Genomic DNA, 13,847 nt, shown 5'->3' on the forward strand with positions numbered 1-13,847 from the left:
TTATCCAACTAATCTGAATTTGAGAGGGCATAGCTGTCTAATGTCATCTGAGACCAGGAAAATAGAAAGCATTAGCTCCTCCCTGGTGTGCAGGGGTATTTCTGCAATTAACGGAGTGACTAGGTCTGTAATAGTAGCTGAAGTTGCTTAGTAAGTCCTAAGCAAATAACCTAATGTCCCCATTGATATAAGAATAAGAGATTGTGGTAATCTAGAGGCCCCTAGGCAAGTTTCCATGTCAGCTATGCTAATTTTTTCTCCTTTCTCCAGGTTGGTTTATAAGTGGTTCCTGTTGATCTATAAAATCAGCTATGCCACTGGCATTGTTGGCTACATGGCTGTCATGTTTACCCTCTTTGGTCTCAATTTATTATTCAAGTAAGTACTCTTTGCTTTTGTTTTTGTTTGTGTTTGGGGAGGAGGGGCTGGTAAGATATATCTTTCTTCCTGGAGCCAAGCCGTGAATATTAACAAGCCATGGCACCCAGGATAGGAGACTTGAGCTTTGGGGAATGGGAAGGTGGGCCCTCCAGGATTTATGCTGGCAAAGAGAAAGGAATGTGTGGATATATAGAGTTAGAGTCCCAAATCATTGGTTATGTTTTCCAAGAACCTATATTTTAATGGAAAAGTGTCACAAAAGTAAGCATAATAATGATTATAGCCAGTTACCCATAACTCTATCACCCTATCAGAGTCATTTTCCTTGTCCATGCATTCACTATTTACGGCGATGTCCACTCTACCTGAGTTGTCTTATGTTTAGGGAGACTAGGGGTTGGCAAACTATCCTGTGGACCAAATTGGCCTACCTCCTATTTTTACAAAATAAAAGAAATTTTTACTGGAACACCATCACACTCATTTGTTTATGCCTTCATTGTTTATGGCTGTTTTTGCAGTGTAACAGTAGCAGAGTTGAGTATCTGTGACAGAGACTATTTGGGGCACAAAACGCAAAGTATCTACTATCTGGCCCTTTCCACAAAAAGTTTGTCAACCCCTGGACTAGACAACTGAACTCATGTGACACAGTTGGCCACACCTAGAAGCATACCGGGCAGGAAACAGCAGAGGTATCTGTAGGAGCCCTCAGAGCACTTCAGGGCTGAGACATGAGGGAGTGAAACCACACAGATGGGTGGCCTGGAAGCTTTCCCCCTCCTGGGAACACAGCCAGTTTTAAGAATCTCCCAGTTCAGTTACAGTGTACTAGTCACATGTCATGTTTAACACATTGTTTCTCTGTAATGTAGCAGACATTCTACTTTTACCAGACTTCTAAGGAAACAGTTTTTTAGAAAGTTAACCCGTGGACATTTAACTTCTGCTCCATTGTTGGGCACTTAGGGTGTTTTTTAATATTGTTGCTTCTAAGGATACACTGCCAAGAGTCAGATTATGGCTATTGCTTCGTATTGTCGTAAGATTTCAAAAAGATTCATATCAGCATATAGATTCCCCTGTTCCCAGTTGAGGCAGAAGCCAAGAAAGCCAAGAAATCCTGGACTCTGAGACTGTAGGGTATAGTGAGTCAGCGGGACAGAAGAAAATGGAAATGTGGTCTCCTGGCTGAGGTGATGGGGACTATGGGCTGTGGATCATGAGCCATCCTAAGCCTAGGGCTGGGCACTCAAAGCTAGAGATTTAGGATTCAGATTTAAAGTCAGGACCACTGGCCTCTTTCCTAAGTCTAGTGCACCATAGGCAGGAGTCTCTTGGAAACTGAAAGGAGTAAGTCCTTACTTTATACAATGAGAGGATACCCATGGAATTCTTTCTTCCAGGAGAAGTACAGGCTGAAACCATAAACAGGCTCCACAAATATTTATAAGAATTTATCAGTATAGAGTCTAACAAGTCCCATCAAAGAAAACCAAGATATTTCCAGGTAGCTTCCTAATCTGTGTGCTTAAAAAAATAAAAATCAAGATTCTGCATTGTAGGGTGCATGAGTGCTTCAGTCGGTTAAGTGTCCGACTCTTGATCTCAGAGTTGTGAGTTCAAGATTCTGCATTGTATTAAAGATGATTATTCTGTAATTACAGTTCATTTTTACTTGTATAAGCTATACAAGGAGGAAAACAGAATTGAGAATATTGACCATTTTTACGCTACTAATCAGGTTAATTGATATAAGATCATGATGTCTAGTGGGTTAAATATTACAAGATCGATGAATACACTCAACTTTTTAAGATAAATGAAACTTACAACTTTAAGGAAACGCGTACAGTTCCTGGTACAAATTTTTGTCAAAGGTTCTTTTCTATAATAAACATTCAAAGACGGAAGGTTGCAATTTATTGGTCCTTAGAATTATTAAAACAAGCCTCCTAATGTACAGGCAAGATCTTTGTCCTTCTTAGTAAGTAGACTTGGACCACCAGTTTTTTAAAAAAGATTTTATTTATTTATTTGAGAGAGAGTGTGAGCATGAGTTAGGGGGCAGAGAGAGAGGGAGAAGCAGATTCCCCACTGATCAGGGAGCCCGATATGGGGCTTGATCCCAGGACTGCGAGATCATGACCTGAGCCAAAGGCAGATGCTTAACTGACTGAGTCACCCAGGCCATTTTTAAAAATTTATTTATTTATTTGAGAGAGAGACCATAAGCAGGGGGGTTGGGGTAGAGGCAGAAGGAGAGGGAGAGAGAGGAAGACTCATTAAGCACGCTATGCACTGAGCATGGAGCCTGATGTAGGGCTCCATCCCAGGACCCTGAGATCATGACTGGAGCTGAAATCAAGAGCTGGCCACTTAACCAGCTGAGCCATCCAGGTGCCCCTGGACCCAAGTTTAACATTGGTGACATGATACAGAATATGTATAGATACAGCTTAAAATGTTATGGTAACTGGTATGTATATATTTGCTAAATGACTGATTTTATCTTTTATTTCTAAAGCTGTGGCTGGCAAACTTTTTCTGTAAAGGGCCAAATAATATTTTAGGCTTTGTGGACAAAAGGTGAAGTCTAGGATAATATATAGTATAACAAGAGGGGAAGCTCTTCCCTTGCCCCACCTTGTTTGATGGATGGGCTCTCTCAAGTGGGAGGCATACTTTGTGCCCACTTGCCATCAGATTAGACATTCTCAGGAGGGGCCTGACAAGTGGGTGTGGGACCACTGGGATCACTTTTACTTTCTGTTCCATTGACAACCCAGATCTTGGTGTGCCCTTACCCAGCCATTTCAACCTGGGCAGCTGGCTGGAGGTGAGGCAACTTGAGTTGTCGTCTTCCAGAATGAAATTCCACTGGTTGGTGGTGTCCAGTGATTGCCAGCAGTGGAGTCTCCAGCACGTAGGTGCCAACCAGAGTGGGCCCTAGATAGCTGCAAGGCATGGTGGGCAGTTGGAGGAGGCAGGCACTGGGGACAAAGTAGGAAAGAGGGGTGTAGGCAAGACCTCGGTTTTGGTAGTTCACAGACAGTGCCAAGAGGCCATATAAAAAACAGGCATAAGATTTGGTCTTACTTTGCCAACACTTGCTTTAGCTGTTAAATAGGTGCCTCCTTGTGTGTCCCAGAGTAGTAATCCAAACCAGTTGTGTCTTAGGGCAGGCCTTATAGGCCATGCTGCTTTCCTTACAGGATCAAACCAGAAGATGCCATGGACTTTGGCATTTCTCTCCTCTTCTATGGCCTCTACTATGGAGTTCTTGAGCGAGATTTTGCAGAGATGTGTGCAGACTACATGGCGTCTACCATAGGGGTAAGTTCACCTGGGCTTTTAATACTGTCTACTGCCACCTCCACAAAGGTCAGTATAGCATCACTGGTTTGATGGAAGAGATAAGCCATCAAAAAAATCCTTCAACATATCAGTAGTATGAATGGAGATTTCTTCCTTAAAATTTGGAAAACCAGATCCCAGATATACCCTGGAATTTTTAACTTTAGGGCCATTCTAGGGAAGAACCACTTTATCATTCAGGAAGTTAACATTCAATAGATACTTAATGCCTCTGATGTGCCTGGGCACTAGGTTTGTGCTGGAATTACAGAGGTTACATGGTTCTTGCACAGATGGAGTTTATGCCCTAGTGACAGGGATGGGTATGAAAGTAACAAAGCACACAAATAAATACAAAATTATAACATTTATAAAAACTGAAGGAAAGCTCCACAGTGGTGTGAACAAATGCAGTAAGGGCATTTGACCTAATCTGGGGCCCAGAGATGGCTTCCCTAAAGAGGTGACTGTTGAGATATGTTGGAATTAACTAGATGAAGTGGGAAGTGATGTGGGTGGCGGATAGAGCAGTGGGTGGCAGATAGAGCAAAGTGCATGTGTAGATAAGAGTCCTGTAGTGAGAGAAAGGGTGACCATTTGGAGGAACTAAAGCTAGTTCGGTTGTAAGGATGGAAATGTCTGGAGAAGTAAGGGGCTAGACTAGAAAAAACCTTGAAAGCCAAGTGAAAGATTGTGTTTTTTATGCTAAAAATCCTGGGAGGCTAAGATAGAAAGTGACATCTTTGGATTTGCACTTTAAAAAGATCATTCTGGCTCCTGGGTTGAGAACAGATTAGGGGTCCACAGCTTAGAGTGACCCGTGAAGACTAAGAGGCAGTTGTAGTAGTCTGGGCAAGATGAAAGTAGCTTGGGTTAGGGGAGAGATGATGTGAAGCGAGAGAGGCAAGCTATTTGAGTATTTTGGTAAGATTTGGGTAGGACTTGAATATAGATTGGTTCTGAAGATAGAAGGAAAGTACGTATCAAAGCTGACAGTGTGTAACTCGAACCACTCCTTGGCTGGTATACTTTCACTGAGATAGAAAATGCTATAAGGTGGAGACCAGGGAGAGATTCTTCAGGCTCAAAATGTGGGTAAAGTAACAGCCAGTCTTAAGAAACCCAAGTCAATATTCCTATTTCTTTTTTTCAAAATAGAAATGCGTGTTTGTTGTTTTGCTGCTTATAAAAGTAATGCATGCTCTTTTTAATTATGTGAACAACACAAGTACTCCTCATCACAGTGTCAGCCCATAGAAGACCCCACCCCAAGAAGGAATATTTCCAAGTTTAACGGTCATTTCTCCAGTTCTGTGCTGAAATTCATGTGTCTCTGTCTGATGCAAGAGCTCTGAAAGGCCTTCAGAAGTTCTTGCAACATGAGGTTTGGTAGTTCGCAGAGAAACCTTAAAAGAATGTCAGGGAAGTAGGTTCTCTTGGGGCAGCCAGATAGCAGTCCTGGTCTTTAGGCAGCAGATACCAGTGGAGACCAATTTCAAAGCACAGGAAAGGATTGGTGCTGACTTTGTATGAGGTCCCTCGGGAACTCTTGGTGAGTGCAAGGCAATATTGCAAATGGTAGGATATTTGCTGTGTGCATTTTTACATCAGTGCTAGGCGGTCTCATTTGTGCCATGGACTGGTAGGCTTTGGGCAATCCAGGTTAAACAGAATCCTCAACCATTGCCTTTGATGCTTTCATCAAGTACAGTTTTAGACCTAGGACTTAGTTTCCCAGTGTCATGGGACTATTTTTATTTCTTCTGTAATGGATTAAAAGGAAAACAAAGTGTACTGGGTCATTAGATTACTGTTTGAACAACTGTCTTGTGTTTTTGGCACATTTCATGGTCTATTATCTGTTGGTATAGACTTCAGCTTTTCCTTTAACCATTTCACTGCCCAGAAGAGATTTCCAGATACTCGACTTCCTAATTATTATCTTCACTTTCAACAACAACTTTTCCTGAAGTCTGCTTCTTTAGCACACTCAGCGTTTCAAAATGACTCTTGCCAGTATCCTGCCCTTTACCCTCTTGTGATTTCTTTTTCTTCTCATTCTGTTTTTAAGGGCCAATTCTCTGATATTCCCAGGGTGTTGCCACTTTTATCTCGAAGTTATTATCAGCTGCCAATTTAAGTGTAGCCTTAATCCCCTTAGTCAGATCAATAATAACCAATGTACAGAACCCTCTTCAGTCCAAATGGAACTGAGCTCAGAATCAGTCCCCTAGTTAGCTTCTCCTGTAGAAGATGGAATCATTACATTGGCTTCCCAAAAATGGGATTTGAGCTGGACTTCTTTCCATGCTCTTGGGAAGGATTATTGGGTGTTCCATTGATTACAAATGATAGTCCTTATTATGATAATTCCCTAATAATGATAAATTTCAGTATCCTCAAGAGAGCTGCTGAGAGAATTTCTTATTAGGGTCGAGAGTGCCTCAGACACCAGCTCTTGACCCCTCATATTGTCGTTCCTTCTGTGAGGTCTCAGTAGTTAACCTCCAACACCTGATGCTTTTTCTATTATAGTCTGACCCAAAGATGAATCCACATACCTCTCTATACCTCTTAGTAGCACAAGAACACAAGGATCAAGCAATCACATTGAACTTTATTAAAGGTAAATAGACATGAATACTTGAATGAAGTTAATCTGACACAGCAGGGTACCTGCTTTCCCAGGCTTTCAGACCCTACACCATCCAACTCTCAGCCTACCTCTGTGTAGCAGGTGCCATCTTAGCATGCATCACCTGGAAGCCATATCTAGACAGTCACTATCTTCCAGATGTCTAGACCTAGAGCCTGTGTTCTGATTAAAAAAATAAAATAGGCCTTTAACTCAGGCCAGTCTTCTGAATCATGGTGTCTCTACAAAGATCCACCTCTTCCCTAGATAATTGACATTGAAAATGGGTATCTCTTTCATAGGAGCCGCTCTATCCAGCTCCTGTCCATCAGAATACGACCTTGCTGATCCCCACTCTGACAGTTTGCTGTTTCCCCAGGCCCCCATTTCTGGGGCAGGAAGCAGGCTGTGAGAACACTGGGATGGCTTGTGACAGTGCTGGATGGGTCAACAGGAATTCATTAATTCTTTCTTTCCCACAGCAAATGGTGCAGAGATTTAGTGGCAGCTGTTCTGCGGGGGCTCACGATGCCCACAGGTTAGGTTAGGCTAGGCGGGAATGTGGGGGGAGGGACTCCAACTTGGGATAAAAGGATACACTGTACTGCCTTTACAGTTCTTTCTAACCTGAGAATTCCAGGACTCTCCTAGACTGCCCTAGTCTTTGGTCAAGTGCACTGTGGTCTGCCTAGGAACACCTGGGTCCCTGAGCCACGGCAACCTGAATTTCAAGAACGTCCCTGGCCTTGAATCCAGAACCTGATCAGTGGTTTGGGGACGGTAGTTTGAGGGAGCCAAGACACTCCAGCCTTCCACGCATTTGTTAGCCAACTCATTCTTTCATTTATTCAAGCAATACTTACTTAGCAACCTTTCACAATGTGCTGGGTGTGACCAATGTAGCTTTTTACTAGCTCCACCACTGCTCACTTCCTTGTAGCAGCCCTAGTCATTTTTTTTTTTAATTGTGGTAAACTACGTATAAAATTTACCATCTTAACCATTTTTATGTCTGTTTCAGTGGCATTAAATACATTTACAGTGTTCTGCAACCATCACCACATCCATCCATAGAACTCTTCATTTTGCAAATTGAAGCTTTGTACCCCTTAAATAATAACTCCACAATCCCTTGCCCCCCCAACCCCTGGAAACAACCATTCTGTTTTCTGCCTCTTTAAATTTGACCTCTCTAGGTACCTCATGCGAATGGACTCATACAATATGTGTCCCTCATGACCTGCTTATCTCACTCAGCATAATGTCTCCAAGGTCCACCGATGTTGTAGCAGGTGTCAGAATTTCCTTCTTTTTTCAGACTGAATAATATTCCATTGTATAGCTCAATTTAAAAGGGCTATAAATAGGAGCGCCTTGATGGCTCAGTCAGTTAAATGTCTGACTCTTGATCTTGGCTTGGGTCTTGATCTCGGGGTCATGAGTCCAAGCTCCGTGTTAGGCTCCTCTCTGGGCATGGAGAATACTTTAAAAAGGAGGGGCTGCTGAATAAATCATCTCTTTGTGCATGTGTGTCTGTGTGTGTGCGTGCATGTAGCCTGCTAGAAAAAAAGAATCCCATTGTGTGTATATGCCACATTTTTAGTCCCAGGTATTTTTCATAGTATTTTGTACGATCTGTGATGATAGCTCCGATCCCAGAGAGTTATAGTTGATTTTGGAGCTGTTCCACCTACTAGGTGGGGAAGTAGGTCTGATTCATCTCTTGGTCCCCCTCCAAGAGTGGTTTGACCTACTAAGATCTGTGGTTAATTAATTTCAGCGTTCCTGAAATGAAATGAAATGATGAGGCTTACAATTGTATTAACATATATTCTCAATTCCTCTTCATTATTCTACACTACTCTGTTTATTCTATATGACAGCTGTTTTGCCTCACATGGAGAAATTGTAATATGAACTAAAGTAACTCTTCTTGAGTCAAGGGAACCTTGGATGGTGTTTGTTTTTTTCCAGCTGGTCACTGTGAGGTCATAAGCTTATGACAGCCAGTCATTATAGTTTCCATTTACACCCAAAAGTCATGTTGGAATGGGGGTGGAAGACAGGATTGCAAAATAAGCCTGTTTTCTGGGGCCCTCCCCTCAGAGAGGGCAGTTGGGCAGACAGGATAGTGACACACTGTTTCTGCTCCATTGGGCCATGTGTCCTGCCTCACACTTTTCTTTCTTCTAAGTAAGTTCTGTGCCCCCGATAACATTAGGACAGGACTAGCTGCCCATTCATCTCTTCTGAAGTGGTGGGAAGAGTTAGGGGGTTAGAGTCAAATGAACCTGGTTTCAAATTCTAACCTACTTTTAATTAGCTGTGTACTCACGAGCAATTTACTTTACCTCTCCAATCTTGTTTTCTCAGCTGTAATATTACTACCAGACATGAAGTGTGTAAGGAACAAAGGCATGAGGAAAAGTACTCTACAGAGTAGTCTGGCCCATAGTACTTACTAGAGGATGACGATGGTAGCTAACATTTATCAAGTATACCTTCTTTACAGTACTGCTATACTAGAAAGCTACATATTTTATATCTATAATCACCTGGAGCACAGAGACTCTGTAGGATTTCTTTGTATCTTCATCATACGCAACACACAGAATAGACAAATCCTAAATCACGAGCAGATGCCAGTTCTCTCTCAGATGCCATCTGTTGTCAGAAGTCATCTCAGACCACTCTGTGACATGGAATCTCATCTACTGTAACCCTGAGAAATAGTATTTTATTCCCTTTTTCAACAGGTTATTTCTGAAATCATCTGCTTGAACTGATCACCTCTCTGACCTCCTTCTCCCACTCCTCCTCCTCCTCCTCCTGTGTCCTCACCAGCCAAGAGAGGGGGGCCAGCTGGAGGCGTTCCCAGGGCTTTCCTGGCTCACACATTCTGTGATGTGGTGTGGAATGCAACTCCTGTGTACTTTCTAATCTCCTGCTACGTGCACGCTCCTGTGCTGGGGTTTTCTACTCACATATTTGTACCGATCTCTCCTTCCCTTCAGTTACAGTGGAGAAAATATCCTTTCTTCCATCGCAAGCTAGCCCTGCCTGCACCGTGGATTCCCTAGCCTCTTCCCCAGGACCCATTATGCTATTGAACTTCCTTTCTTATCCGTGACTTCCAACTTCTCCCTCTCTGTTGGGCTCTTTGCCTTTTAAGTATTCTTTTTCAAAAACATCAACCTTTCTTTGACCCACTTCCTCCTCTAGCAACTGACCCATTTCCTGTCCTTCACAGCTAAACTTAGAGAAAGCTCCTGTCCCCTTTTGATCACTTTCTGCATACTCCTTAGCCTATTCTAATCTGGCTCAGCTCAAACCCTTCTTCTGAAATGGCTTTTACTCAAGTCACTAGTGACTGTATCACTAATTCTGACCTCAGCAGTCATCATTGGCTTTTGTGATGCTTCCCTGTCCTGCTTTTCCTTCTGTCTCTTCTGCTAATTCGTCCTCCCCTTGAATGTTATTGTTCCTCTGAGTGCAGACCTAAGGCATCTTCTCTACACTTCACCTAGGCATTCCCCTTTTCCTTTTCTACAACTGTCTAGACCTCTAATCCAGAACTTTTCTCAGCACCAGAACTTTATTTAGTCTTCAGCTGTTTATTTAGCATTACCAGTCTGTCCACTTCTCTATATTTCTACTGCCATTAATTAGTCCAGACCATCACCCTGGCCCAGGTCTCCAGCATCTCCTGCTTTTGAATTGTCATTGTTCCTTAGCTAAGGTTCCTTTCAGTTTCTCAAGCACACCAGGTTCCTTTCTGCCTCAGGGCCTCTTCCCTCTTCTGCCTTTCTTCTTCTCGCTAACTCCCACTGCCCTTTACCTCACACCCTCAAATGTCACTCCCTCAAAGAAGCCTCCTCATGTGACGTAGGCTTAGTTAGGAACCCCTTTCTTAGCCCTTTACTGTCTTTGAAATAATTCTTAATTTAGCCTTTTTAATAAATAGTTCTTATTTTCTCTAAATATTTATTTTTTTAATGTCATTCTCTTGTAGTTGTAGGTTCCACAAGGAGAGAAGGGTCTCTGCTTTTCCAGCATTATATCCCAAGGACCTAGTCCTGTGCCTGGTACTTTAGTAGGTGCCCAGTATATTTTGGTGGAAGGAAGAGTTTGGGTGGCTTACTCAGGTTCATCAAGATAATAAGTGACAGAAGACTGCAGTTAGGTCTGTCTGATCCTGATAAACCATAGGTCCCCCTTGAGCTAAGTCTGTGAAGGGATCCTGCTCTTGAGGTAAAACTGAGGTTAAACTTGAGGTTAAACTCACTGTATCTTATGCAGCTTAGCCCCAGTGCCTCCTGATGGTCTCCTCGTGTGTGATTTCTATGAGCCCTGGGGGTGCTGGGCTTTCCTGGTTTGACAGCTTACCTGATGGCTTTGTTGAAACACTGTGAGATTTGACTGTGCCTGCCTCTTGGCACATTAGCTTCGCGGGGAGATCTCCAGAAACTAGGAGCCTAACCTTTCCTGGACATCCCTTCTTCTGTCTTCACCCTCATCCAAGTTCCTTTGATCATGCATCCTTTGCCTCTGTGTCCTGGGGGGAGAACTCTAGGGTGATTTGAGGTTAAGCTTTTCCTCAGAGCTCTAACTCATCTCCTGAGTCAGAACATTCCTATTTCTTTTGTTGCCAGTGCTGTGGACCAGAGCGAGTGGCCATGTTTCTGTGCTACATGATTGTACCAGGATTCAGTGCCGAGCTGGACCTAGACCTTCTTGGTCTCTTGTCTCTCCGTTTAGTTGATAATGCCTGGAAATTCTAAGCCGGAACACCTTTCAGAGCCATACACCTGTCAAGCCCTGGGGAAGTGTTTCTCAGAGCCCTCCCCCGAGTACTAACATTCCCGAGATTCTGGCTTTTGAGAGTTGCAGTTAATGGACTCCCACAGGTTTGGCCCTGCCCCCTGACTTTAGCTTATCCTTTTCCACTGCCTTTTTTACTCTCAGTAAATAAATCAGAACCATTCAAGTTAACTGGCTCTTAGTGAGCTAAGTAGCTGATTGTTCTACAGCTAACATTCAGCAGATGTTATAGGACACTTTGAATAGAATTTGGGTAGGAGTCCCAGAGGGTCTGGGTTCACGTCCCCTCTTACCTCTTTCCTCTTCTGGGCTTTGTTTCGCCCAGCATTAGGGCTGCTCTGGTGTTCCGTGGTAACCACTCAAGCTCACCTTGAGTTGCTTCAGATGGGTTTACAAGAGAGTAAGGTGTGTGTGAAGGCAGGAAGCTCTGTAATGGATTTTTGGGGCACTGTGGCATCTCTGCCTCCCACCCTTGAGGACTCTTGGGATCCAGCAGCAGTTCTGATGACTGAGAGGCTGTTCCTCAGAAGGGCACCTTGGAGTAAGCAAAGCCTCCATGTTGAGTGGAAGTGGCAGGCAGCTAGTGTCACCCTCTCATACTCCCTGTCCCAGCACCTGAGTGCCCTGTCCATTCTCACCCAACCTCAGGGTTTTGGCTTTTAAAAAGACAGGTGTTTGGAAACAGAAGAAAAAAGAGAGCAAACTCAAGTTTAAGGAAATAGAAAAAGGCTAGACGCAGTAAATCTACCTGACAGGTCCAGATGAGATTGTAATAACAAATGCAGAAAGCTTTTTCACAATCCATTATAGAGTCTTACGGAATGTTTAAAAATTCTGGAGATCAGTTGCACAACAGTATGAATATACTAAGCACTAATGAACAATACATTTAGAAGTAGTTAAGATGTATATTCTATATTATGTGTTTTTAACCGCAGTTTTTAAGGCAAAGGAAAGAAAAAAACAGGTCTTAGAAAATGTCAACAAATAAATTTCAAGTCTTTTCTCCTTGGGATAGGGGGAAAATGCTGCATAGTTATGTAACAATAAACCACAAGGAAATTGTGCAAAACTTGGTATTTCTTTTTGGAGCATGGAATTGGTTATTTGTTGTAATGAACTGGTAATAAATAATTTTTAATCTAAAAGTAATATATATTCATTAAAGAAAATTTGAGTGCAGAAAAGTAGGCAAAAGAAAAACATCACCTATGAACCTACTACCAAAACATCCCTGGTGTGAACATTCTGATCTATTTCCTTCTGATCTTTTTCTGTTTGTATAGATTTGGGCTTATCTTTACATATGGTACCAGTCATGTTGTGCCTCCAGCTTTGTACCCTACTTTTTGACACTTGCTGTTACATCTCCAGCTTCAGTTGCCTCGCTGCCTGTTAAGTTCCTTGAGTGTGTACCAAATTTATTTGGGCATTCTCCTTTTCTGGATCATGCATGGTTATTTCCATTTCTTTGCTTGTTTTTATTATTTTATGGGTTTTTCTATTATATAACTTAAAATTCACCCTTTTAACCATTTTTTAAAGGTTTTATTTATTTATTTGACAGAGAGAGACAGCAAGAGAAGGAACACAAGCAGGGGGAGTTGGCGAGGGCTCAGCAGGAAGCCTGACATGGGGCTTAATCCCAGGACCCTGGGATCACGACCTGAGCCGAAGGCAGACACTTAACAATGGAGCCACCCAGGCACCCCTAGCCATTTTTTTTTTAAAGATTTTATTTATTTATTTGACAGACAGAGATCACAAGTAGGCAGAGAGGCAGGCAGAGAGAGAGAGTGGGGGAAGCAGGCTCCCCGCTGAGCAGGGAGCCCAACTCGGGGCTCAATCCCAGGACCCTCGGATGATAACCTCCGGGGGCAGAGGCTTGAACCCACTGACCCACCCAGGTGCCCCCCTTAGCCATTTTTTAAATGTACAGTTCAGTGCATTAGTTGCATTCACAATGTTGTGCAACTCTGATCACTATTTCTAAGATTTTTCATCACCCCAAGCAGAAGCTCTGTGCCCATGAAACAGTAACTCCCATTCCCTTCCTCCAGCCCCTGGCCACCTCTAACCTACTCCTTGTCTCTATGAATTTGTCTATTCTAGGTATTTTATCATATCAAATGGAATCATATAATATTTGTCCTTTGGTGTTGGACATTTCACTTAGCCTACTGTTTCCAAGGTTCATGCATTGTAGTGTGTATCAGAGCTTCATGATTTTTATGACTGAATAATATTCCGTTGTGTGGATATACCACGTTTTGTTTTATCTCCTTACCTTTTAATGGACACTGGGGTTGTTTCCACCTTTCGGATATTGTGAATAATGCTCCTGCGAGTATTGGCTTACAAGTGTGTGTTTAGTCTTTGTTGTCATGAGTTGGGGGAATATATGTAAGGATGGACTTGCTGTGTCATATGGTAATTCTGTTTAACTTTTTGGGGGAGTTGCTTAACTCTTTACTTCTTTAATTATAAATAGTGCTTAAATGAATATCTGTGTATATGAGGCTTTTTTGATATTTTTACTTTAGCTACTTGAAGTGACATTAATGAACAGTTAGAGGGCATGGCAGTTTGAGACGTCATGCCAGATGCTATCCAAAAGGATTGAACCTCTTTTGCTGCTGCCATAAGTGTTTGG

At 42.6% G+C, this 13,847-nt stretch overlaps 1 protein-coding gene across 11 annotated transcripts in view; it reads left to right on the top strand.

Moving 5' to 3' along the window:
- The window catches only part of RNF121 (ring finger protein 121), an 82,590-nt gene that overhangs the window by 64,292 nt on the left and 4,451 nt on the right, over positions 1 to 13,847 (top strand). For all 11 annotated transcript variants that reach the window (XM_080816002.1, XM_080816008.1, XM_080816001.1 and 8 more), the window contains 2 exons: positions 271 to 378; positions 3,597 to 3,717. In XM_080816002.1, the coding sequence (XP_080672128.1) occupies positions 271 to 378; positions 3,597 to 3,717 (229 nt within the window). The remainder of the gene's footprint in view (positions 1 to 270; positions 379 to 3,596; positions 3,718 to 13,847) is intronic.

The sequence above is a fragment of the Martes martes genome, assembly GCF_963455335.1.
Source record: "Martes martes genome assembly, chromosome: 10".
Lineage (NCBI taxonomy): Eukaryota > Metazoa > Chordata > Mammalia > Carnivora > Mustelidae > Martes > Martes martes.